General features: G+C 42.5%; 1 protein-coding gene across 2 annotated transcripts; it reads right to left on the minus strand.

The window, feature by feature from the left end:
* Window positions 1-1,671: 1,671 nt before the first annotated feature.
* On the minus strand, window positions 1,672-25,481 carry MCOLN2 (mucolipin TRP cation channel 2). Of its 2 annotated transcripts, none has more exons than XM_057408349.1 (14): window positions 25,332-25,481; window positions 21,500-21,659; window positions 18,291-18,464; window positions 13,989-14,133; window positions 13,371-13,458; window positions 13,148-13,244; window positions 12,593-12,692; window positions 10,960-11,075; window positions 9,425-9,574; window positions 8,021-8,122; window positions 7,784-7,906; window positions 4,986-5,192; window positions 3,538-3,653; window positions 1,672-2,248 (listed from the first exon to the last, which is right to left on the minus strand). In XM_057408349.1, exons 1-14 carry the CDS (start codon window positions 25,379-25,381, stop codon window positions 2,212-2,214), a joined length of 1,665 nt encoding a protein of 554 aa, XP_057264332.1. In that variant the 5' UTR covers window positions 25,382-25,481; the 3' UTR covers window positions 1,672-2,211. The 2 variants fall into 2 exon arrangements, with proteins under 2 accessions (XP_057264332.1, XP_057264333.1); XM_057408350.1 differs by lacking the exon at window positions 25,332-25,481 and adding an exon at window positions 25,025-25,125.
* Window positions 25,482-26,537: the final 1,056 nt, after the last annotated feature.

A 26,537-nucleotide genomic window follows, 5' to 3' on the forward strand; every position in this document is an offset into this window, starting at 1 on the left:
TGTACCTCACTCGCTTTAGGGAGGAGAGGACACTAGACCTCAGAAGGCAATGAGCCTGTCACACTGTTCATAAAGCAGAAAACACCAGCATCTTACATATAACAAATCAAGATTCACACTGCATGGGACAAGAAACTTTGCCATCAACTAGTCAATGTCTTCTGCTGCCTGCTTAAAGAGCACTTTGTTTATCCAAGACCCCAGAGCACACACTAAAAAACTAACACTGACCCCAACAAACTGTACTTGTGAACACCGAGAGTAAAACTGGGAGTGGAAAGCAGTAATCCTCTGTTCTAGATCAGAGAATTAGCATCTGTTTGATGAAGAGTTACAGAAAATCTTTGCCTGACAGTGTAAAGTCTTGGTTATAGGTAGCAGTGTAATTTTTACCCACAAGCTGCAGTGACAGCTCAGGCCACAGCAAGGCATTGCTCAGACTGGGAATAGGGAAAAGATTCTCTGTCAAAGACATTTCATCAAGAGAAGCATCAAAGTTTGCAAAGCCTGGCTACATGGCAACACTGACAAAAACTGTCCCTGTCAGACATCGAGCAGCAGCCTAAGCAAGACAAAACGGCATTAATTTCCAACAAAAGTACTCATTATTGAGAAGGCAAACGCTAGGCAGGAAAAATTTGAGTACCACCACCTCCTTCCAGAGCTCAGTCACCACCGCTCCTACCAATGGCCAGAAATACTGCTGGAGAAGCTGCAAACCTCTCCTTTACACACCCCAGAGAGGCAGAAGATGAAGACAGGACTGTTAAAAAAATTATTTTCAACCTACCAGAAAAGGTGAATCCAGAACTCCCCCCCCCAGTTTCTTGTAAAGGAAGAAGAAAGACATTAAGAAGCTGCCATTCACTTACTCACACCAGGACAGCATTCCAAACTGCCACTGCCATCTGAAGCACTAAGCCAGAACTTCCCAAGTCAGCTCCAAGCAGTTAAGGACACATATCAATGCCAAGTTCTAGCCAACACACTCAGACTGAAGCAAACATCATCTGCTACAGGAAGTATTTCTAGGGAGCAGATAGCCCCATTCAGACAAAGGGGAACATCTAAGGTAATAGTCCATCCAGCCCTGGGGCAGTCAGTACCACTGAAAGTTTTCCAGAGCATCTGGTTAACACCATGCAGTACTATACTGAAAGTGCTCTAAAGCTGCAGGAAGTGCTCTGTTCTCATTGAAAGAAGTTTATAAAGATCTAAGGGTGAAATACAGTACTTCACAGATGATCATCCCAAAGACACCTGACCAAACCAACTGCCAGGCTCAGTTGTTACATACTTTCTTCCAATGAACATGTGCTTGAAATAGAAGTAATTAGGCAAGTCAACTCCATGGCATTGTTTCTGCCTGAATTTGTCCTCCAGGTTCTGGCAACACAACAGTGTAATACTAATAAATCAAAAGTAGGTTTAAAAAAAGCAATAATCTTTTCATCATCTTTCATACAATGCTTGCCAAGGAAGTTTCCAACCATGTAAAAACTTACCTAGAGCTGAAGTAGTAAGTTTAATTTGGACACAGTATGCACGTTTTAGGTATAACAGAAAAGACGCACAGACAAAAAGAGGATAACAAACTGCTTTTTAGTAAAGCTGTTAAAGAAAAGACTAATCTGTTTGTGTTAAAACAATATACAAGAGGGAGAACAGCAATTATTTTGCACTTTTGTGCAGCTCTGTAGTTGTACATAGATTTATTTCAAGGAAATTAATTGTGCCAAGTAGACATTACAAGCCAAATGCATCATTTTAAGTGGAAAACTCCTCCCTTCTTTACTGCCTTTTGGTATTTTTTTAAACAAGGAATTATTTCTTTAAAATTATTTTCATATAATTCTTATTAACAACAACAGTTCATTCAGGGCTACCTTCCTTCCTCCTAGAGGCAATTAGAAAACAGGGCTCCCACAGACAATGCTCAAGTATCAGTCTTCTCCCATGGGACAGAATGTAGGGCAAGAATACAGAGTTCTTCACAGCCCTCCTCCAGGCACAGGTTCTGGGCTCTCCTCCTGGTCAGCCACCTGAGGTCACATTAGCAGCTTTTCTTCCCCCAGCACCTTCAATTAGGTAAGATTAGTCTGTCCACAGTGAGGAAGGTCCAGATAGTGGGGTTTACTGCAATTTGTAGGATTATTCTTCTCCATACAGCTATTCTTTCTTTGCATATCAGTGAGGAATTTCAACTTGTAATCAATTAATAAGTATCAAGTTGTCATCACTCTGTTGTCTGCAAAAGAAAAAAAATTCAAGTTCTAAATCGGCAAGAAATGCATTTACCCATAGAAAACCAAGTTAAATTTTGATCCTTCTGTTCTGCTCGCTCCCATTATAGTGAGCAACTACAGGACTTGCATTAGGACAACCAAGAAGAAACTGCTATAGTAGCAAGAGCTCTAGATTTTCACTTCAGCTACCAGGCTTGCACTCTCAGTTCTCTACAGTAAAGCATATTTATTATGCTCGAGCAGACAAAAATCTCTTATCCTGCACAATGACTTGGATGTGAAACCTGAAGCTGTAGCTGGCTGGAGTTCTTGCAATTAGTTGACTTTCAAGTGTCCACAGCAACTGCTGGGATACCTGCCAACCATCATCTCGCATGCTCCTTTTTAGCTATGAGGCTTCCTTCTGTCAGAATACACCAAAAGTATAAAGCCGCACCTCACAAAGCCTCAGTATGTAAGTAGCAGTATGCCACTGCTAAAATAGTATTTGTTACACCAATTTTGATCAAGTGTTCATGTTCAGCTCTATTCTTTCTCCCATAGCCTGGCTTCCATACAAAGCACCCACAACCATTCTGTGCTCATGCATGAATTCTCCTGAACTGCCTAGGGACAGCAATAAGCTCTCTCCCCTCTCAATTAGGCATTCAGAGGTGTGTTAGGTTTCCTCAGAAACAGAATTCAGAGAGTCTACTTCCAGACCAGCAAGCACAAGGCAAGATGCTCATCTCTCACCAACATCAGCTTAAAAAGCACCACTAAGACCTCCAAGGGCTTGAGTTTGGTAGCCATCAGACATACAAGTGTGTTTCCAATACTGACAGATGGCATTAAACCAGTTTGTCTTACAGACACAGCCTAGTTTTGGGATTAAGTACTACTCTCTGGCTGAAACACATACTCTTACTTTCTGCTACTATCCCCAGCCTAGTTGAAAAGCTTTTTAGAAAAAGAAGACTTGCAAAACCCTAAGCAGGAGAGACTTAGTTTGCTCCTGACTCCTTGGCAGTTCCACGTTTTACTCTGCAGTTCTCCCATCAAGTTCCACCAGTTTCTACATGGTCGTTTTCATATCAACAGAACACTTAAAACATGCATTTAAGCTCAGAATTGCCACCCCTGCACCACTGCCAGACTAGAGATCAAGCAACAGGCAAAACCCAAGAGAGAAACAGTGTCCAAATACTCCACGGGCTGAATTCTGGATGCTCCAGCATCTGTGATACAGCACTTTGCAGTGAGAAGCTAGCTTATGTACTTCTCAAAAAGACATTGAAAATACCCTACTGACCTTCCACAGCAGCAGGCAAGTGGCATGGAAGTCCTTTCTTTTCTGTAACCAGCACTGCCGTGGTCTTTCAGAAATTCATGGAGATCTGTTACTGGAAACCCATTTTGCTGGTATTTCTGGAAGAAAAGGCATTTTATTTACAACACATGACAAGTTACTGCACATGAGGTGTTCTAAAGTTTCCCCTAGACTGTGACAGTCAAAGTCAGTCTATTTGGTTCATTTGTTCAGTACTGTTGTCTGACAAAAAAACTAAAATCCCACCTTAGAAACACCACATATGTAACTGGTGGAACAAAGCAATCTAAGTGACCTAAAATTGACATTGCTCACAGATTTCTTCACCTTTTGTTTGCTGTTTATAAGAGACCAAGCAGCTGATCTCAGGTCATACTGGCGATGTTTCTTCCTTGTTCACATCAGCTGCTGTACTCACTGCAAGTTCCCTGGGCTCATTTTTCCCTAGGATCCTCAATGTTGGATTTGAAGAGCCCTAATGTGGATATCCAGGATTGCCATGCTTAAGAAATGCTCTGCGTAACACCAGTTCAGTACACTGAAATGGCTTCCCACTGATCTACATGAAGTGCTCAGAGGGAAACAGTAAAACACCATTTTGTGGGTCTGACCATCCAATAAGCACAGACAGGCAAATAGTATTTTGAGATGCTTAGCAAGTGGAGATGTTGCTTGGTCTGGAAGGTGTGGTTCATGCCAGACCAGCCTTATTCTGCTAGCCTGTTTATCTGACACTAAGAGAAGAAAGGGATGCAAACTAAAGAGCATGATCCACATTGCCTTCCCACTGGTTACTGCAGCTACCAGGAGCACAAAGGGGAGACAGCACAAGAACAAAAGGTAACTACTGGAAACTTCATTTCCCTTTCAGCCAGTTTATACTGGAACTGGATGGCACAATTTTAACTTGAGTGAGAAGTACTGGGTCTTTTAGAAGATATTTCCCTTTAGACACACATTTCCAAACAGCACATTAAGCAAGTGTGGACACCTAAATGAGCTTAGAGTTATCTGCTTGGCCCTTGCCACACTCCTGCCAAGTGGATATTTTTTGAGAGGCCAGCAAACTCTTCTTGACCTCAGCTTCTGAGGCCATGAAAAGAAACATTCACTTCAAACAAGCCTTATCCAGCTCTGTATAACTAGACATAAAAACTGACTCCACTCACGCTTCCATTAGCTGTTACTCTTTTGAAACCAGGTGAAGCAGCAGAAAATATAAACACATTGAGGATGATTTTCCAAACCAATCATGGCTTAGCCATTTGGATGGCTACCCACCCATCCTCCCAATTTCATCAGACATTAAGCTAAAAGATGTTAATAGTCTTACCAGTCATCATGCCTGATGCTAGGTACTATGGTGTTGAGTCATTAACAAGAATGAGTACCAAACTGGTTAGAAGTATAACAGAAAACAACTGTTTTACCTTTATGGTGTCATAAGAGTCAGTAATGAGTGCAATAAACAGGCTGAGGATCATGTATATAAACAGACTGATGAAGGAGTACAGATACAACCGACTGAACATCCACACCAGCATGCTCTTCTGCTGGATTTGAGCAAACGTGGCAAACATATCATCACCATTGACCAAAGAAAACAGACACTCAGCCACAGTGTTCAGATCTTCAAACTAGAAAGTGAGTAAAAATTATTATTATAATATGAAGAGCAATCAGCTGGATTAAAGGGAAAGTGGGGGAAAAAAAAAAGGACAAACACCAACCAACCCAAGCAACACACAACCAAATCAACCTTTTCTGTAACAGAATTTTACTTACAGAAAGCAACCAATCCAGTCAATCAAATGCTACCACACTCTTTCCTCTACATACAGGCCAAAACATACATGTCAGTAATAAACATTTAGAAAATAATCAAGGGCTAAGCATTATATATCAACAGCAGAATTAAGATTATTTATTATCAAGAAATGACCTTCTGATGCTCAATGGCAAAATGGTCAATAACTGACCACCACAGGAAGCTCAAGTTACTGAATTTTAATCCATTTTAGACCCACAGGAAGATATCGTTCCATTTGCAGATAAAGTGATTTCACAGAATCTATACAGTAAATCAGTGGTATGCTGGAACAGAATCCACATCCTCTGGTTTCCCAGCTCTGCAGCATTACTGCAGTATGGGTAATTGATACCGTATTAAGCAGTTAGAGATAGGATATAGCCTTCAGAGTTCAAGTGGTCTAAATTAAATTTCTTGCAACAACACCATCTGTCTGTCATTCAGAAAGCCCTCTCTGAGCTGTAGGTACAAGCTATAGCTGTACTGTGAAGCTACTGAAGCATACCCTAGACAAAAGCACGGTTTTGTTTCAAGGACATTATCTTAAATTCCTAACTCCACTTCCCCAAGCTGGAATATATCCTGAGGCTAAATTCCATTCAGCCACCAGGTGAGCAGATTTTCCCCTCTTGCTCTGCTCCCCACCCTCCTCAAATACTGGATTTGTTAACTATATTGAACAATATGAATTAGCGCACAATGTTTTAATGTGGCTATTAGCAATGAAGAAACATGAATACACCCACTTACACTGGGGCTCTAAATTGAAAACAAGATGTCAAGAAGTGTATACTTATATGGAGAACATACTGTTGTACAGGAACAGCAGGTCTGCTTTTACCTATGGCTTATAATTAATAATGTTGAGGCCATTATGAAACCCAGCACTACATTACCTGGCAAGAAGGGAGACACTGGACAGGTAAATTCTGAACCCACAGGTTTTGACACACTGGCACAAGTGCCCTGCTAAGGACTGCTCACCTACAAGCCCCTGCACTGATAACACAAAATGCTCTCTCCTGCTGTAGTAGAGGAAAGAAGAGCAACATTGGTATTTCCAGGTTTTTGAGCACAAGGATCTCTCTCCTGTTCACCTGCTCATGAGGGAAGGCTCTTCCCATTTCTCATCCGGGATAACGGGAGCGGTTCGGGGCTCGTCCGGCTGTGCGCGGAGCCACACTGCCTCCCAGTGGGGTTCCGGGAACGGACAGAAACGAGAACCCCTCAAGCACAGCTGCTTTCCTTCATATTGATCTGTGGTATTTAGCAAGAGGTACGATTTTCATAGAAAAGCGTATTATTGACCACATATCCTGTTGCTCAGATAATTAATGTACTTGCTGCAAGGATGCTACAACAGTATTTATGCTGTGCCCGTTATAATCAATTGAGCCTCTAGTATGACAGAGGATCCCGCTGCAGCCAGCGGCCCACAGAACAATATGCTGTCATCAATTCAAAACATGTGCAGGCAGAATGCCTACATTTCTCAGAGGACAGAATTACATAGCATTAGAGGAATCCCAGCTCTGGGGGCATGAGAAGCTGAGGCAGGCACTGCAGCATGTGGCCCCGTTACAGTATATATAGTGTATCACTGGAGATCAAGAATGATAAGTTATACATTTGTAACTCATTAATGGACATCTAGAATTTATCACAACAGGGATCTGCCCGTTTTTGAACGGTCATCTACTGCATCCACTAAGAAAACACAAAACAAAACAAGCTTTACAGCTGTTTTGCTGCTGTTTTGGAACATACAAAGCCTTACTCCTGTACCTTTCAGACACGGCAACATACCAGGCACACAGTCCAGTATTAACCCTAAGAAAACCCCACAAACAAACCAGCAAAAAACCACAGCGCAACAACAAACACAAAGCAGCCAAACAAAAAACCCACAACACACCCACACACAGGAAGCAAATTAAACAAGACAAGCATTCATCCACCCCTTTACGAGTCAAGATGCAAGAGCTGGAGTTACATGGCACAGGAAAAGTTTGGAAAAGCAAAGTCAGAGCCAAGGAGATCCCCAGAAATTTCAACAGTGACCTAGTCAGTGCCTCTTCAACTCAACTGAACTGGGACTGCCAGAAGAGGGCGAAAGAGATACAGACCTATGCCCTCTAGCCTCCAGACAGACATTACCCAGATAGACCACTTGGTCATCACAAACACAACCTTGTACTGGAGACTACACTGAGTTCAAGCGCACAGTGAAAGCAAGAATACAGTTCTTTTGTTAAAAGGGCAGGAGGTACACGTGGAAGGAGAAACACTCCCATGTTCTTCACATTACAGCTTTTAAACACAAACATTAAGACCCATTTCCATTGTGACAACTAGGAGCTATAGACACAAATACTTACACATCATTAGACCAGGAAAGGATTAACACTGCTGACATACCTTTTCATGATAAGGTCCCAAGACAATCCAACCACAGAAAGTATAGCCAAGATAAATCATCCCAGCACAACAACAAAACCTTAGCACTTTGGGCAATGATGCCTGCATAGTTAAAATAAGCACCTACAAGTCAGGGTGGAAGAAAGGAGAAGGGAAGAAATTCACAAGTTAGAGACCTGAGTAAGTGACAAATATAAATACATGCTTTGATTGTTAAATATTTGATTTCTGCCTTACATTGTAGGTTTGAAAATATCCCAGGTATCTGATGACTCCAACCCAGACAAACAAAGTTGATGTTCCAAGTAAAATGCTGCAGACATCATAACTTGCGAGGTTCTGAGGGATCCAAACAGAGCAGGTGGTCAAGTTACAAAGCAGTAGGTATGTCAGCTTGACAGCTATTTGAGTTCCACCAGTTCAAACAAAGCAGGGCAGTCCAATATTGAAAGGATGTTGCTACATCACAAAAATCAGATCAAAGTGAACTGCAGTTACTTACTGAGACCACTCAAACGTAACAGTGCTGCAAATGAAAGCACATCTGTGCTGATACTCTTCAGGTTTGATCATGCACAGTCTGGAATAATTACAGCCCTTTCATTATAACAGACTTTAAATTAGCTTGAATACCTCCCAGGTTTTGCTTATAAAAAGCTATTGTTAGTGAATGAATGTTTGCCTATTTAGAAAAACACAACCCATCACTTAAATGAAAAGCAAGCCTCAGGACTACAGCCCTTTCCATGCTACACACATTCACATCTCTGAGCAGGTTACCGGCTGCTCAGAGCCTGAACATCATTTTTACTACCAGTGAAGTTTATAACCAATTCTATTTGCATTTTACTTCAGAAGGCTAGAGCTGATTACAATAAGATCAAGATTCCTACCCCCATCCCCCACCTTGCCATATAGCTGAGGCTGTCAAGTGCTTCCTGTTAGGTGCACTCTGGGCATCTGCCCTTTGAGCCTTAGTACACACTAAGCAGGAGCAGCACACTACCTACCCCGTTTTTCCCAGAATATGGGGTTTTGTGAATACATGAATTATTGACATACAGCTCTACTGGAGGAAAAAAAGGCAAGTAAACAAAAATCCTAAACCAAAATTCCCTTTCCGAGCTGCCAGCTGGACAGATAACTGATTTCAGCAAGCCCGGACTAGGAGGTCAAGGACTAGCAGGTAGCACTGTCTGTGTCTGTTGTTTGGACAGGGCAGGAAAGCAGGCTGTAATAGTCATGCTTCTAACAAGCTGTCAGAGCTGTGTTTTATCCCAGGGTATGACTCTCATTTCCCTGTGCAGTAAGTACTGCTACTTCTCTCAGAAGCAACAACCCAAGTTGTTTTAGGTTTTTTTAGTTGGTTGATTAGGAACTGTTCACCCACTGGCCCTACACCAGGGTGAGCACTGTGGAAATAAGGTGTTTAAATAGCTTACATGGTCTTACTGAAAGATTCTGGGAAGAGCAACTGAAACCAGTTATTAGTCCAACAAGTGCTAAGAAATAACAACTAGCAAAACCAAACAAGATGACTAGTGACTGTGACGGCTCACTTTCACTTGTCCCCAAACTGTCCCCAACATTACATATGTTTGTAACCAGCCTAATATTTTATCTGAAGTATTAAACTCTCACCTTGGCTTTTATTTCCATTTTTAGGATTGACCCAATGATTGTCATCACATCACTGATAATTACCAGGACATACCATCCATTTATGAACTCCAGGCGGTCAGCATGACAGACATGACGCTTGTATTTCTCCAAGAAGAAGTTCACAAATCTCTATTGACAAGCATTTAGGTGTTAGTTACAGATCATCTTCAATGAAAAATATGTACAGTTGCCCAGTAGTGTAGCAGTACTCAAGTTTGAGATACCCCCTTTTCCTATAGGGTTTGCTGGAATAATAGCTTTAAAGTCATTCTCAATAGCAAAAGAAATAAGTTGAGAAAAAAGAAGAACTGTTTCCACAGAACAGCTGACTTCATAACAAATCCCCACTAGCCTAACCATGGTTTGTTATCCCCTCTTCAGTCATCTTCGCAAAAGTTTCTGTCCACCTCCAACAGAGCAAAACCACTCAACAAATAAGTGGAAAAGAGAATTAATAACTCAAAGACAGCTATAAAGCAAGAGCTCTCACTTCCAATCCAGCCAACAATATTACTTCCCACACCCAACACTGCCCATCTGCTTTCACTTGCTCTTTTTGCTCATGAGTAAATGCTGATGGCCCTGACACCAGTTTGACAATGCCTTTACTGGGCTGCATTCTCTTCACCTATCTTATTCAATATATCTTCTTCATAGCTTTTAAATAAGACAAATATTTGCGCTTTCATATCCTACCTATCCTGAACTCTTTTTCCAGCTCTCACAAGCCACATGCTTGTGAAGTTTATATCAACTAGCAGTTATAAGCTGGCACATCTCAGGGACCAGCTTGTGTTTTCGCACTAGCATCTGGACCAGAAGAGCCAAGTCTGCTGATACGCAGCTGTGCAAACAGCTCGAGATGCAGCTGGACAGAGCTAGTCTCAGCCTGCAAAGGAGGGCAAGCGGGGAAGAAGGTGCCAGCAGACTGATCAGGAATTGCTGGGGGAGAAAAAGAACTGAAAAAGGGTGGTTCCAGCCCCAGAAAAACAAAAACCCAGCCAGAGTTAGACTATGTGCTACCCTTCACATTTTCTCCAGTTAGAGCTGGTTTGCAGGGATGTTCATTAAAGCATTACTTGTGACAAAACCTCTATGGGAATTCTGCTCTGAAGCAGGGAAGGAAGAGTTCATGTTTTGCAGGTGCAGGATATGTTGGTTGTTCAGAGCACAAAGACTTGGAAGTATTGTGTAAAATCCTGGACAACAACAACAAAAACAAGAAAAAAGAAAAAACAGAACAAACCAAAAAACCTTACACCAGAAAACTGCAAGTCTCCTTTTTTTGGCCTTGAGAGATATAACAAAATACTTCATATTACAGCACTACACAAACAGCTAGCAACCGTTCACCACAGACATCTATACATCCTCTCTAGAGATAGGGATAACAGTAAGAGAGCAACATCCTGCAAGGTATTTACTACTTTATGTTTCAAACTGTACTACTTCACAAGACCAGCAGCAAACAGAACAGATAAAGGAAGCATGGAGATTATAAGCACTGAACTTACCTTTTGTAGTTTCATGGCAAGAACAATAGATCGTGTGCAAAGGATGAGAGAAGCAAAGCAACTTAAAATGACAAATCCATCAAAGGCTAGAATATATTGAGTGTTTTTCTGGAGAACTGTATAGCCAAGGAAAGGAAGTACAGTTAGTCTCCTCACATCCAAGCACAAATTGTTATAAGATGTCCCCTATTTTGCCTTTAAACACTCTCACCCCATAAATAGATAGGTTATAAGAAATATTCTTCATACAAGCATATTATAAGCACAACTGATCAGAGAATTACATGAAAACAGCTACAGAGACTGGACTATAAGAATTAAAAGTATGTTCAAGTTCTTCAAAGTAAAACCAATAAATGGGTATATTAACACAGGTGTCACCTTTTTCCATTAAGTTTACCTGCCCATTTGTGCTCCAACAGTGTTACAACTACACAGGCTAAAAGAAATGCAGATTTTGGCCTGTATCAACATCATTAAATTAAGAAGTAAATAGATAAGTAAAATCCTGCCTTGTTTCTCATTCCTTGACCTGCAATCACAAACTTGTTTGACTTTCTGTACTGTATTCTTTTCATTCACAGCTTTAGAAGCCCTCATGGGAACTCAAGTCGGGTGTTTTCCTTTGCTTACTCACATCAATTGTCCCTACATCTTTCATCACATAGATTTTAACTACAGAAATATAAAGGGAAACACTTCATTGTTGCAGTAACACTTCAGTTTACCGCCTTTATTACAGAATAATGTGTGCTTCCTCTGCTAATTACATGCAAAATAAAGAACAGCTAGTTGAAAGACAGCTGTAAGAAGTTATTGTATACAGATGCAAGGCAAAATACTTTGTGGTTCTTCAGAATGTACTATAAGATACCACTTTAATATCAGTACAACATGGTATTATCAGATAAAAGCTAGCTTTGCCCAGGCAAAAGGCAGATCATCTGACACATTTGTTGATCAAGATACTATACAGCACACTGCTGTATATATATATTATATACATATATACTAAACTATCACCCCACCACAGTCCTTTACAGCAAGTCAATGCATGGGAGAAGCAGTTGCACAGTGTTCAGTCACAGCTTCTATTCTTCTGAAGGGACCTTCAAAGCACATTTCTTAGCTGTCAAACCAAGCCCTAACATTACAAATACAAGGCAGGTACCACCCTATGCTCATGCACATCATTAAACCTAACAGCAGTGGCACAAAAATAAAATCCTTACTTTCAGAAAAAGAACACCTCAATTATAGGGAAAGAAAGGAAAGCTGTAGAAGGTTTGAGTTTGGAATTCACCACTGTTAATGCATTAAATTATCTGAGCAATCTCAGAGCAGCAGAACAATTAAAAACTATAGAATACATACTCATCCTCCTTCCAGTTAGAGCTTGCTGCTAACACACACCAGCACAACAGAGATACCCGTCATCTCACCTCAATACCCTCACAAAAAGGAATTATTTCCCAGCTGATGACTTGCACAAGATGAGCTGTATTTATTTGTTTTGAGAGCTGGAGGCAGATGAATAGGATGGGGAGTATCTCACTGGACAGAGTGTTACAGGGCAGGGGAAGTGACAGGAGATGCATAATGCTGCTATCATGCACACACGCACCATACTTACCAGAGCTAACTATGTGCCAGTCTTTACATTCTTGAATATCAGTGTCACTATCAAAATAGATTTTGATTTTCCCACTGTGGGCTCTGTTATTGAAAGTTATCTGGAAACACAGAAGTGTATCAGAAACAAGACTAGTAAAATTTCCTTCCAGAAAACAAATCCAGCTAAGTGTTTTGACACAGTATGTATTAATACTTGTTGGTCAGGTAAGCTTTGAGAAAGCTGTCAGCATAAATTGCGTCTAGGCATAATTTGAGAACATGTCATGTATTGCATAAAAAGTAGTGTTTTCAGAAGCCAAACTTCGAGTTTAACCTTTAGAAGAACAATTATTTATGTGTTTCCCAGGTTTTGAAGTTACCAGCTGGAATATGTTACAAAACAATACTGTCACATGGAAACACTATTTCAGCAGCCTTTGGGAAGTAGGGCTGGAGGCCAGGACATGCTCAACTACTTCTCCCTTGGAAGTCTAGCTGGGAGGATGATGCCTACCCCTTCGCTTTAGCTCTTATATATCCAGTGTTGGAAGTGCAATACCTCGTATTCACTTACAGTATTTTGAAATGCATAGCAGTCAGGCAGTTCACGGGCATGGATGGTCTGTAGGGCAATGCCTTTCAGCTTGAAGGAGATTTCAACCTGTATAAGCCTGGATGTTTTAAAAAGTATATTAAATACAAGACAAACACATACATGCAAATTGCATGAGTCAGAATCCACCATATTCATGTGAAAGGACAAGCTGAAATAAAGAAAATCTCCATCACCACCTTACCTGTAAAATTCAAGATTGAAGAAAGAGGAGTTCAGCTTCAGTTCAGCCTTCTTACCAGCTAGCTCCTGTGGCTTTAAAAAGATACATTCTGGAAAGTAAAGAGGAAAAGCTGTAATCTTAACATTTTTGTATAGAAAACAGAATAAAACTGTGCTAATCAGACTGAAGGGCAAGTCATGATCATGCAGAGCGTTAGTTTTAAGGCAAGCTATACATACAGAGGCCCAGTTAGTGGGCTCAGAAGCAGGTTGATGTACAATTTTGTGAGCAGCTAGCAGCCAGGACTCAGCTCCAAGAGGCCGCAAGGGACACCCAACCACTGAGTGCTCAGAGTGACCAGCATCCAGAATCCTGTATTTGAACCTGCTTCTTGGAGAAGGGGAAACAACCAGAGACCTCCACAACCCACTAATGACAGGAGTCAAAAAGAGCTTCCTATAAGTCTACACAGCTATCATTTCTAGGCAGGTACTAAAAACCAAGGGAGAAATGGGGAAGAGGAATGATAATGTTCATGTGATTGCCATGAAAAAAGCTACTGGTTTTAAACTTCACTGATTTAGCATTAGAATATAAGTACTCCACAGCAAGACCTTTTTTAGTACAACAGTACCATACCTGTTTCAGTAGAAACATCTATGTTCAGTGAATCATTGGAAGGGAGCATTGTGCCTTTCTTGTACTGTTGTTTACAGATTTTTAAACCTGATCCTTCATGTTCATAACCAAGGGTCCCCAGGGATACATTCTTTAATTGCCTGTACTGGTTTAAAAACAAAACAGAAGCATTAAGTTATAGCCAGCCATCTTTTTTTACATTAAACAGTAACTTGTAATCTCAAAATTGTATCAATACAGCTTTTTACATTAAAAAGCTAAAAATAAAAAAGCTTTACTTTCACATAGAGTGGATCTCACATGGGAAGCTAAGAAGGCTGCTGGCCATTAATTAGTAGTGATTGGCATCCTGGTGACAGTGACTGGGAGCCCAGTACCCACTGGGCTGACTGCAAATGCTTACCCACATGCCAGACAGCAAGCCAGCACACAGCTTTTAATGAGATGCCTGGCAGCAACTTTAATGTAGTATTGCTACTAACCATACACACTCCAGGGACATCTGATGTATTCATCTCATGAAGGTATTAAGTTTTCACACCACTTGAAACTCTATTGCTTTATGTACAATCCAAGTCACAGTTCTTATCAAAACCACTCCCAGAGCAAAACCAAACCTGCTCCCTGTGCAGTGACAGAGGCAGGAAGCCACATGTTCACCATATAACCAGCAACCAAGGGACACACACAGAGCTTGGGCAGCCTCCAAGAGTAATTTAACCTGCCTGCTTTACACAAGCATAGAAGTGTCCTGGTTTCAGCTGGGATAGAGTTAAGCTTTTTCTCCAGTAGCTGGTGCAGGGCTGTGTTTTGGCTTTAGTCTGAGAACAATGCTGGTTACACACTGATGTTGCACTTACCCTCATCAAAGACTTTTCACTCTCTCATGCTCTGCCAGTGAGGAGGGGCACAAGAAGCCAGGAGGAAGCAGAGACAGGACACCTGATCCAAACTAACCAAAGGGATATTCTATATCACAGCACATCATGCCCAGTATATAAACTGGGGGCAGTTACCTGGAAGGGGCCAATCACCACTCAGGTTGGGCTGGGTATCAGTCAGCAGGTGGTGAGCAGTTGTATTGTGCATCACTTGTTTCCTGGGTTTTATTCCTCTTGTTTTACTATCTCCCTTTTCATTACTATTACATTTGACTTTATTTCAATTATTAAACCGCTCTCAACTCACAGGTTTTACCTTCTCCTAGTTCTTTCCATCCCACCAGGGCAGGGGGAGTGAGCTAGAATCTGCATGGTACTTAGTTGCCAGCTGGGGTTAAACCATGACACAAAAACATGCCTATGAGAGTGTACTTTCTTTTTCCACTTACTCTAAATATAGCACAAGTCACCTTTTTCATATGCAAGATACAAATTAAAAACAAGGGCTAGAAATGGAAGTGAATAAAGTTATGCCAAGCCAAGCATTAGCCACTCATGGATAAGCCCTGAGCACCCCTAAGGAACTCCATTCAAGGCCAGTCCTCTCACAACTTGCCTTCCAGATCCTCAGTGTCTGTTAGAAGCAAGATACATCCTCTGAACCCTGGGATCACACCTTCCAGTCCTGCATAAGTGAGTCAAACGCCCTGGGCACAGCTTTCCCCACAGCTCTTGGCTCCTCAACAGCTGGAGAGATCAATGACCAACCATGAAGGCGAGGCAGCTGCCTGCCAGCTCAGCTTAGCACCAGTTAATGTTGTTCAAGAGAAGCCAAACAGACCACAGCCCTTTGAGAAATAAGGTATAAACATCTAGTAGTTCATTTGGGGTTTTATCATTACCTCACCTAGCAAAAGAGCTCAAGGCAACATACAGCACTGGTCTGCTCTGAAGGAAGCATTCAGTTTCCCAGAATGCCTGAAGTGAATAAACATGGGAAGCCAGACAAGGCTTCCCCATTCCTAAAAAAAACAAAACAATTGGTCAGCTGTTTTTTCTCCCTTAAACATGGATTTTGTTATGAATCATTCAGCGTCATCCTATTTCCTCCTTCCTATGGGTATTAAGACCACTAACCATGTTGTGGGGTAAAAAACAAATCCCAGCAGTCATTAGCCACCACACACTCCACATCCAAAAGGAGCTGCAAGAGGAGCTCCCACACTTCCATCCAAACGGTTGCCTCAGTGCCCGTTCAAGTCCTCACTGCTGAGCTTGCAACAAGTTTAGACAGCCTGGAAGAAAAGTACAGCCTCCAAACCCTGTTAAGAACTAAGTGAAGAACATTATCTTAACTCAGAGTAAATTAAGGAAGCCAAGCCTGACTAAGGCAGGTCAAGTGAATGGAAACAGTCACTAGTCACAGCTCCACATCCCTCTGAGGACATCTCTAGAACACTGCGTCTAACAGCCATTGCTCGGTCCACATGTGCTTTCACAGCATCTGCTCTCCCGACAGTGGAACCTGTGGCTCTGGGTTACTCGCATGCCACTTTCAAACAACACTATGAAACAGTAAGAGCAAAATCCCCATTGATACATTTCTAAGCAGCCCCATACAGGGCAGAGAGCAGAACATCCAGGTCCCACAGACTCTGCCAGGGGGCAGGTACAAGTGTAATGACTCCACATGGCTGCTTTGTAATAGAAACTTCCAAATTGGACCCAGGAGAGGAGCAAGGAAAAGCTGCATACTCTTCAAAGTGGAAAAGAGTGTTAGGGTTTTTTGCTATTGGTTTCTTGCAGGGGGAGGAAGGGGAGGTTTGTGCCCACAGAGTGTGAAAATACCCCAGTGGTACATTACACAAAGCCTAAAATTCAGTTTTCACAACTCCAGTTTTGCTGTTCACTATTACCATCTTCTGTAATATCATATCCTTCTGCTTGCCCTACAACCCCTGCACCAACCATGCAGTTCAAATTAAAACACCAACACCTATGTCTTCTACCTGCCCATTCTCAAAAAAAAAAAAACACTTGCTTTTAGACTAGGAATCACCAGGGTTGGCTCTTCCCAGCAGGCATCCTTTAGAAACAAAATAGAACAGCAAACCCCCAAAAAGCAACACCAGTCATAGTGTTCACCTGGAGGCAGGCTCTATGAAGTCTTACAAGAAACAAAAAGCTTTAGGAACTCCATACAACACTAAAGCACAGATTATACAAGTTTAATCTCCTTAAAGCATATGTCTACATTTATACACAGACATTTTATGAAGAGACCTTTTCCTGATGCCTGTATCACACATCGGCTCATTCTTGAGGATATAAAGCTATTATTTCTCTACTGTCTTCTATCTGCACTTCACCTCAGCCTTAGTGCCTACAAAAGAAGGAAAGGGAGACAAAGCAAGCAAGGAAGAAAAACAAGCACAGTTTATAGCAGAAATAGTGGTGATATTGAGAGTTCAAAGGAAGACTGAGGAAACTACTTCAACACTCTTTTAAGGTACCAGGAATAAGAGTCCTGGCCTTGTCCAGGACAGCAGAGACAGCACATTTGATCTGCTGATGGCTCTGCTTAGAGCAGATGGCAGAGGAGCAGCAAGTCCCCATGTGAGTGCCGTATTTAAGAAGGAGGTATAGCCTTCTTGCCTGTGAGGATCCTGTGACTCCAGGATGCCTGCTGGGCATAACTGAAGGAGCAAAACCGCTTTAAATCTAATGTCAGAGCTGATGTCCTGAGGTCAGGGAAAACAAAACGTGGCTTAAAGCCATTCTCCATTTATCCAGTGCGAATTGTTTCTGGCCTTATCATCATACCCAAACACAAGAGACATTTCATTTTAAACAAATATCCCCCCCTTTCAGTGTGTGACTTCTGAACCTACTAATGTTCAATTAAATACAAAAGCTTTTACTGAATTTTCATCCTAGGTTTCCCCCTCCCCCTCACTTTCCTCCCATGATTATGAAGGGACTGTTCTTTAAAATACCATCCCTAAAGCAGAGTGAGTGCCCCTACATTCCTGGAAGTACCATATTCCCCATTCTGAGGGCTCTGGCACTCACTACAAAGCTGCAATTCAGTGTAGCTGTAAGCATGAATTTTCTGAATACCATGCATAGGTATATTCAGCCCCATAGGTCTTCAAAGTAAGACCTAAAGAAAGGTTCTAGTTCATGCATGATGAGTGATTTTCTGATTTCCTGGATTTCAGTACTACCCAAGCGAGATTTTGGTTTAGCTTCATCTCCAAGAGACAAAAATGCAGATGTTACACATCAACTTCAGGACCCTCCATTGATCCATTGAAACATCAAAACTAAAACCCAAGAATGGAGACGGAAAACCAGAACCTTAGAAGGAATTTATAGCTATAGCATCGGCTTTATAAACACATCATAAACACACACTTACCTGGTTAATAACATAAAAAATGCTATCATAAGCATCCTGTTGTGTATATATACTGCAGCTGTAGTCATCTTCATCAACTCCAGAATAGCCTTTCAGGAAGAGGTGTTTAAAAGCAACAGTGTTTTCTTCTTTGAAAGAGACCACCAGCTGGTTACTCAAACCAAAAAAAACAAGCTGACAAGAAAAAAGAAAATAAATCTGAATTTTGAACATTGGTAAAGAAGCAACATTTAGGAAACAACCTTGAACTGTAATAAACACAAGACAGAAAGGTGCCTGTAACCCTGCTACAACAGGAGCAAAGAACCTGTAACTAATGCCATAAGAATACTAAGGGTTACCACAAGCAGGGTTATGAGAAACATAAAACCAAGTCTCCAACTGATTCCAAAACTTACAGTGCAGGAACTAATCAGGCAGATAGATCACTGCCACATTCATGCATCCTGGACCAACCACTCTCACTGGAATGTGCCAAAACTTCTGTTGAGGCTGCAAACAGCACAACCTGCTACACCAGAAATGCCCTCCTTTGCTATGGGACAGATTTCTGTACCTTCTTCCTACCTCTGGCATGGCACAAGATTAGAGCAAACCCATGTGGGACTCCACAGCAACAAAAAGCATCACCTGCCTGACCCAGGTGCTGGTTAAGGAGGTTATAATGAGAAGCAGAAACAGACAGCAGAATTACTACTCGGGGTTTGTGTTACCCTACCAAATGGAAGCTCCCATTCCCACCACCACCAAGGAAAACATAAATGGAGCCCAGGAGCTGAAAAATAATTAAGCAACAAGAGTTTATTCACAGGCATAGTAGCATGAGGATATCCCAAGCCACAAATTGTATTCTATGATTCTAAATAGCTAACCCTTCATCCTGGATTTAAACTGCTTACTAATAGCAAACATGAAACTCTCATTAGTGCATGGAATTTCCAAGCTCCAAAAGAAACCAGCAGAAGGGAAGAAGCAAGAGTGAGAAAGTGCAAGCAAGAGAACTGTGAACTTAGAAATCCCCCACAGCAGAGGCTCCACTAACATCCAAATTCCTTCATTCAAAACAAGAACTGGAAAGCACACCTATTATTTTTACACCTTCACTGGAATACATCATCTTTCAATCTAGAACGTAATTGCTTAGAGCTGGGGCAGGCTAAAAGAACACATGCAGCAGGACCATTTGGTGCAAGGCTGGCTGTACAGCAAAGTCACAGCCAGGAAACTGAAAAGGGGATGTCAACTCTGCTGCACATATGCAGTCTTCAGACTAAAAACTGAATCTTCATGCTTTCAGCCATGTTTTAAATCAACTTTTTGTATTTTCAGCTGACTACAAAACAAAAATCACCAACTGAATGCTACAAGTATCGCTGCAGCACTCTAGCTACTATCTCTAAAAAAAAAAATTAAAAAAAAGCAATGAATAAAATCAGGGATCTTCCAGCTGCAATACAATACAGAGAAATAAAACATACTCAGGAGGGTTTCCCTGAGGGATTTCAGCACAGTGTTGGAAAAAGATTTACTCCCCACATTGGGACAGAAGGCACTTCTGCTTTCCAGTCAAGCAGATAAACCAGCTGCTAGGTTGTCTTTCAGAGTGAGGGCAAGACTCTTGAAGTAGAGAGATCTTATTGAACCTGTCCGTCTGGTATTAGCTCACATTTGAGACGTCGCTACAGAGTGGCAACACCTCTTCCTTCGGACACTATTTTCCTTCTTTTGTCTACTTACCTGCCTGGCATCTGAGCAAGACCCAGGTCTGACAACAAAAATGTTAAGTGGTAACCCAGAAAAACCTTGCGGCCTTCAGAAGCCAAACAGCAGAGCATTGCACCCCTTCTGCTCACAAAGCATAGTGGGAGACTGGGAGGGCAGACAGAAAAAGCACACATTCAGTGATTCCCCCAGGAATTTAAGTCAGGACAGACTGAAAGTTCTGATCCTTTTCAGAGCCGTGTGAAGCTGTATTTTGTCTCATTGTTGACACATAAAGGTTACTGCCCCGTCTTTGAATAGAGGGCAATAATCCACATCCAAGGTACAGCTGCCAGTAAACATGGGGCACCCTTTCCTCTTACCCTACACTGTGCTCACACTGCCCACTCTAACTCATCCCCCTCCATGCACCTTAATACGCTCTCTGGTCTCAGCAGCTCCGTCCCTACAGGTCACAGCTGTGCCAGCACTAGTGTATATAACTTATTTTAGCTAGCCCTGCCTAGAGAGGCTGACCACTGCATCCCACTCCTGCCGGCAGGGAGAACCCTGTCAGGACTGGCACACAGACTCTCTGCCAAGTGGGGCCCAAGACCCCGTCACATTTCCAGCAGGGAGATGAAAAGCAGGAGTGGGCAATAAAACACAGGGACACCCAAGCTGGAGTTACGCTTCCTTCCAGCAGGCAAGTCAAACACAAACCCATAACCCTGCAACTCAGCACGCTTTCAGGAGTTGTATACTTGCTGTTCTTGCAAACACTCAAATGTCAGAGTCCTGCATTTCAAAGGTCCAGACAAGTAATTTCTATTTATACATGCATCCCATTTTGCTTCCCTCAATCCCCAGTCACCATTTCTTAGTGGACTGTAAAATAACCAGCTACACTGTGATACCAGTGCAGTTTAAACACTCCCTCTTCTTTGCCTCTACCAGCCAGGTACCTGACTGTTTGAAATTCATCATCTGAGGACAGAAGCAAGGGAAACATCTGATTCAGCCCAGTCATTCCCATCATTACTAGAGACCATAGCATTTTCATTGAACCATAGCATGTACATTGAACATACACATTTCAAGTTACTGACTAGATTTCAAGAAATACCACTTTTGAAACAGTCCAATGAAACTCTACTCTATGAACATAACAGGAAGCAGAACATACTGTGACAGCAAGCCTGAACAGTGTTGGATTTAGTGGTTACCACTAAGTTATTTGCATCATTTGCTTTAAAGTATTATCTTAAAACCAGCAAAATATCTGGTCAAATACTGCCCCAAAATCTCCAGGAAGCTTTTGCAATTTAGTTTGTGTTATTCTACCTCTTCAACACACCTTTCCTAGTATTTTTTTCCTCTCTGGACTGAAGCAGGAAGTTCAAGTCAGTAATAAATATTCAGGGATGGCAAAGGCCCAGAACCACAGACCTCTTTCTCCTGCACGTCATTGCTATGCTTTCCAAGAATAAAAGCAGAGGAAGGATTACCTGTGTAGTAACCATAAGTATCTTCAAAATCTGCAAAGCCAGTTTCCATGGTATTTGACGTCTTGCTCTGTATTTTTCACATGGGTTCATGAAGTAGAACTTCAGATCCTCTTTCAAAGCGGTCTCTTTTAGATCTAAATCTGACTGAGCCATCATATTTCTGCCACAAATAATATGTTAATTAGAAACCAATAGAATGTTTTAGCAATTTCCTCATACTGCAGTTTCAAATCACCACATGACTTATATAAGAGGTCTGTAACAGTTTTCTGTTTGTTTTGCAACAAAATGCAAAAGCTATTTCCCTATATCACATAATTGAAAATAAGAATCATTCAGTCTCATTATATCATCAAAACACAACATCCACACAACTATTTCTCAGGAAACAGGTATCAAATATGATGATTTGTAATACTAACAGCAAGTACACATTTAGCTCTTTCTTAAAACTAAAAGTTTGAAATGGGGGTCACTGTTAACACATTTCTCTGAATAACCCACATTCTACCACCAGAAAAAGGTTCCTTAGAGACTAAACAACCAGAGCAGGCTTCATAGCACGCTTCTGTTATGAACAGGCAGCTTTACGGGCTAAACTCATAGGCATTTATTTATTCAAATATCTGGGCATGTAAAAAAAGAAAAAAAAAATAAAAATCAGAGGACCAAGCACAGAGCACTGCTGTTGTAGGAGTCTTAAATCACTTTGAGTTTCTCCCTCTCCACTGAACGGGACATTGAAAACTTTCCCCTTTTCCTGGTCTTTTTAACCCTGTTTTCCAGTACAGTAATTGTCAGAACTTTCCTACTATCAGAACCAAGCTTGTAATTTTTCTCCTCCATGTGTTAAGACAGAGCAATTGTATCTGAAGCCAGTTATCAGTTAGTAACATATACCTGAAGCTGGTATCAGAAACCAATTATCAGTTCCATTTTCCATACAGAAAATTACCCCCCACGTTCTGAATTTTATAAAGGACAACATTTTCTCTTAAGGTCAAAACCAAAAGCATAGTTTCCAAGTTTTCAGATTCATTCTTACTTCTTTCATGCTCCCTTGTCTGAAGTGTACAGATATTTAAGCCCAAACTGTAGACCACAAAGTACATTTGATTTGCTAGAGCCAGCTGTCTCACAAGAGAAATGAGTTAAAATACTGTCATGTTTTCTCATAAGAGGAAGTGAAATAACCCCAAAAATCTATTTTAACATTAGGAGCTCAAAGGTTCTCTCTATTGCGCAGCCTTAAATCAATCATACATGAAGATGATGGGAAGCAAGCTGATTCTGGTTTTGAGGTAAGAAAAACACAGCAAAGCTTGCAAGAAAAAGAAACCATGGTACACTCCAATTTAGATTTATAATAAAAACATACTAGAGTTGTTCTAATAATGTTTAGGACAAAAAATTAAATTTAAACATCTGACAGAAAAAGATATGATAATTATAGACACAAGTATTCTCTAGGGAAACAGGTATGTATGTTCTTCAGTCCTGCGCTGACACCCAAACACATTGCTGCTCCTGTAACAGCTTCTCGTGAACAGGCAGAAGCATTTGTGTCAGTACACAGCAAACAAGATCTAACCCAGAGTAAAACTCATAGCAACTCATAGAGGAAGAAAGGGGAAACAGAGCAGGTTTAAGCTGGATCTGGTCAAGACTTAAAGCACAAAGGTATGACATAAGAATCACCCCAAGACCTCAGCAAAATCCTCCCCTAAGCTTTCAGTAAGAGTATCAGTAGTGATAGCAACACCATTTCCTTTGATAATCAAATACACTCCACAGAAAACATGGTGGTTTTTTTCCAAAGCCGTCTTTCAAGCCCTTACTGTTCTACAAATTTTATGTTTACTAATAACAGTACTTTCACATTTACACAACTCTCGCTTAACTCCACTGGCTAGGGATTATTTCCACTGATACCTTTAGCTTCCTTTATTAGTTAACTGTAGAAACTATGAGTAGGAAATTCAGCCAAGGAAAGCAACATACTTTTCCAGTGTAAGAGGAAGCCATGAGATTCAAGCCTGTATTGCTGTTGGGCTTTGCTGGCCAATACAGAATAGGCATTCAGCAGTGTAGTATTTAAGAAATAATTTGTCAAGAGATGAAATACAGCAATTGTATAATATATTTGTTACTAGGACAGATTCAAAGTAATATCCAAATAAACATTAAATCTGCAGAACTTGAAACTTCAGCTGAAGCATTAAAAAGCTCTGATTAACAATGACTTACCACATTTAAAACAAATCATCTAGTTCTTACCAAATGTTTATTAGCCAAATAATCCACACAAAACACCCAGCTCAAGGCAGAGTAATGGCTCAACTCCATCCAGACACAGTAACTAACACCTTTAAGTAGGTTTCCATAGTATGTTTTGTAAAGCACTGATACAAGCAAGTTTTGTGAATAACTACTAACTCTACTAGGCATGTTTACATGTATCTCTAACTGCCATTAAGCATAATGTGTCACAAATAATAATTGTTACCAATTCAATTCTAAAAGTTGCATTACTATAGCCACCACTGCAATGCTGTATCTAGCAGGCCAATGTGTTATTTGGATAAGGTTTTGGAGTGAGGCATTTAAAGCTCAGTATTCTATTCAAGAAAGAGGTTTCAACAGTAATGACTACAGTGTATAGTTAACCTACTTGTGAAATACACGTCCAATACATAGCTATTCACCCAGAAGAAAAAGCTCCATTCAATCAAGTGCCTAAAATGTTTTTAAAAAGTGGATCTGTAACAATTCACTACAGGAGCAACACTGACAGTGTCCATCGCAGCTCCAGAATATTTATAGAGCCCTAGAATGGTTTGGGTTGGAAGGGACCTTGAAGCTCATCCAGTTCCAACCCCCTGCCATGGGCAGGGGCACCTTCCACTAGACCAGGTTGCTCCAAACCTGTCTAACCTGGCCTTGAACACTACCAGGGATGGGGCAGCCACAGCTTCTCTGGGGCAACCTGTGCCAGGACCTCACCACCTTCACAGGGAAGAATTTCTTCCCAATATCTAACCTAAATCTCCCCTCTGTCAGTTTAAAACCACTCCCCTTGCCCTATTCCTACATGCCCTTGTAAAAAGTCTACTGAAGCTTTATGAGAGATATTCACAAAATTGGTGGGGTAGGAAGAACAAAAACAAAGAATCAGAGAGTTCTACATATCAGACTGAGCAACCCCAGCCTCACCTTCATGTTCTTTTACCAAGTTCACAGCTCGCCCAGAGGAGGACATCGCCTAGCACTCCTCAGCAAGGTGAGCACTAAGAAGTTGGGAGAAAACCCATTCCTTTCACAGGGCTGCCAGCCACTAAGCTGCCACAGGAGCAGCACCAACAGCCTCCGCTACCAAAGGCGGCAGTTAGAGCAAGGGGCACACGCCGAACATTCAGCACCTCCCCGCCGCGACTGCGGGACCCGCACCGCTATACGAAGGAGCCCCTGCGGCTGCCGAACGGCCGGGCAGCGCGGACCCCAAGCGACCAGGGCGTTCGGACCTACCTTGTGCCGCAAGCTAAAGGCACGGCTTCAGAGTAAGCCCCCCGCCTGCGCGCTGCTCGCCAGGTGCCTGAACGCTGCGGGGCGCGGTACCAGACAGGCGCGCCCCCCCGCAGCGGGCACCCCATGCCCCATGCCGCCATGCCCCGGGGCAGCGGGACGCGCCCGTTATCGCGGCCCCACACGGTCGCTGTGCCCCGGGGCGCTCTGCCCCTCCCGCAGCCGAAGGAACGCCCTGAGCCCGGCTCTCTGCCGCGCCGTGCTGCAGGACCCGAGCTTCCAGCACCGCCCCCAGCCCCGTCCCGCTCACCCGCTGGCGGCGGCCCGCCCGCCGGGCAGGTATTTGAGGGAGATCTCCATGGGGCCGCGGGGCTCGGCCGCTGCCCAGGCGGGGCTCCCAGCAACCCGCAGCGGACGGGGAGAGCCGGCGCCACGACCGAAGCGGACTGGGCCAAGCGGCCCGGTCCCGCCAGCGAGCCCCACGGCGCACCCAGCCGACAGCGCCGGCTTTATGGGGCCCGGGCGGAGGAGGGCGCCCGCTGCACACGTGCCCGCCCGCCCTCCCGCCCGGCTGCAGCAGGTGGAGCTGCCGAGGCTCTGCCCTCGGCTGAGGGACCGGCGCTGAGACGCTTACTACGGGATACAACGTGCGAGGCAGATTGTCAGGTTAGGTTAGGTTAGGTTAGGTTAGGTTAGGTTAGGTTAGGTTAGGTTAGGTTAGGTTAGGTTAGGTTAGGTTAGGTTAGGTTAGGTTAGGTTAGGTTAGGTACGGTACTGCAGAGCAAGTCGTTCTGCAGTCGAAAAGGTGCTTTGTTCTGCCGAGGATGTGGTTTAAAGTAGTTACTACAAACCAGGGTGTTTAAAAAAAAAAAACAACCTAGGGTGTTCTGGGACTCTTTTCAGTGGCGCCCAACAATGGCACGGATGAGAAGCAATGGCCATAATCTAAAATGGAAGAAGTTTTACCTCAACTTGAGGAAGAACTTTATGTTGAGGGTGGCAGAGCACTAGAGCAGGCTGCCCAGGGACATTATGCAGTCTTCCCCTCTGGAGACATTAAAACCCCGCCTGGATGTGTTTCTGCGTAACCTGCTCTAGGTGGGCCTGCCTTGTCAGACTAGATGATCTCCAGAGGTCCCTTCCAGCCCTAACAATTCTGTGAATCGGTGTGAAAACAGAACACAGACTCAGAAGAGGCTTCATCGCAGCAACTGTGAGTTCTGCCTGCCCACGCAGTAGGGATGGGCAGCGTGTGGCTCTTAAGTAATTCTAAGATGATGCTGTGTTTGGTTACAATCACACTGTTTAAGGGAGAAGCAGGGGCAAAAGCCCAGACAAACATCTGTATGCAGTTACTCAAAATTAGCTGCAAAAGCATTATGGCAGCTATTGCATGGGAGGTTCAGGCAAGATGATGGTCCCAACATATGCAGTCACAGGTTTGGTCTTTTACGGTAGCATGTGTTTTCTCCCCATCTGCCAGACATAACTTACGCCTTTACACATTTTCTTTTAA

Source organism: Pezoporus wallicus, unplaced genomic scaffold, assembly GCF_028554395.1.
Source record: "Pezoporus wallicus isolate ANWC-B61680 ecotype Strahan unplaced genomic scaffold, APGP_CSIRO_Pwel_v1 contig_4238, whole genome shotgun sequence".
Classification (NCBI taxonomy): domain Eukaryota; kingdom Metazoa; phylum Chordata; class Aves; order Psittaciformes; family Psittacidae; genus Pezoporus; species Pezoporus wallicus.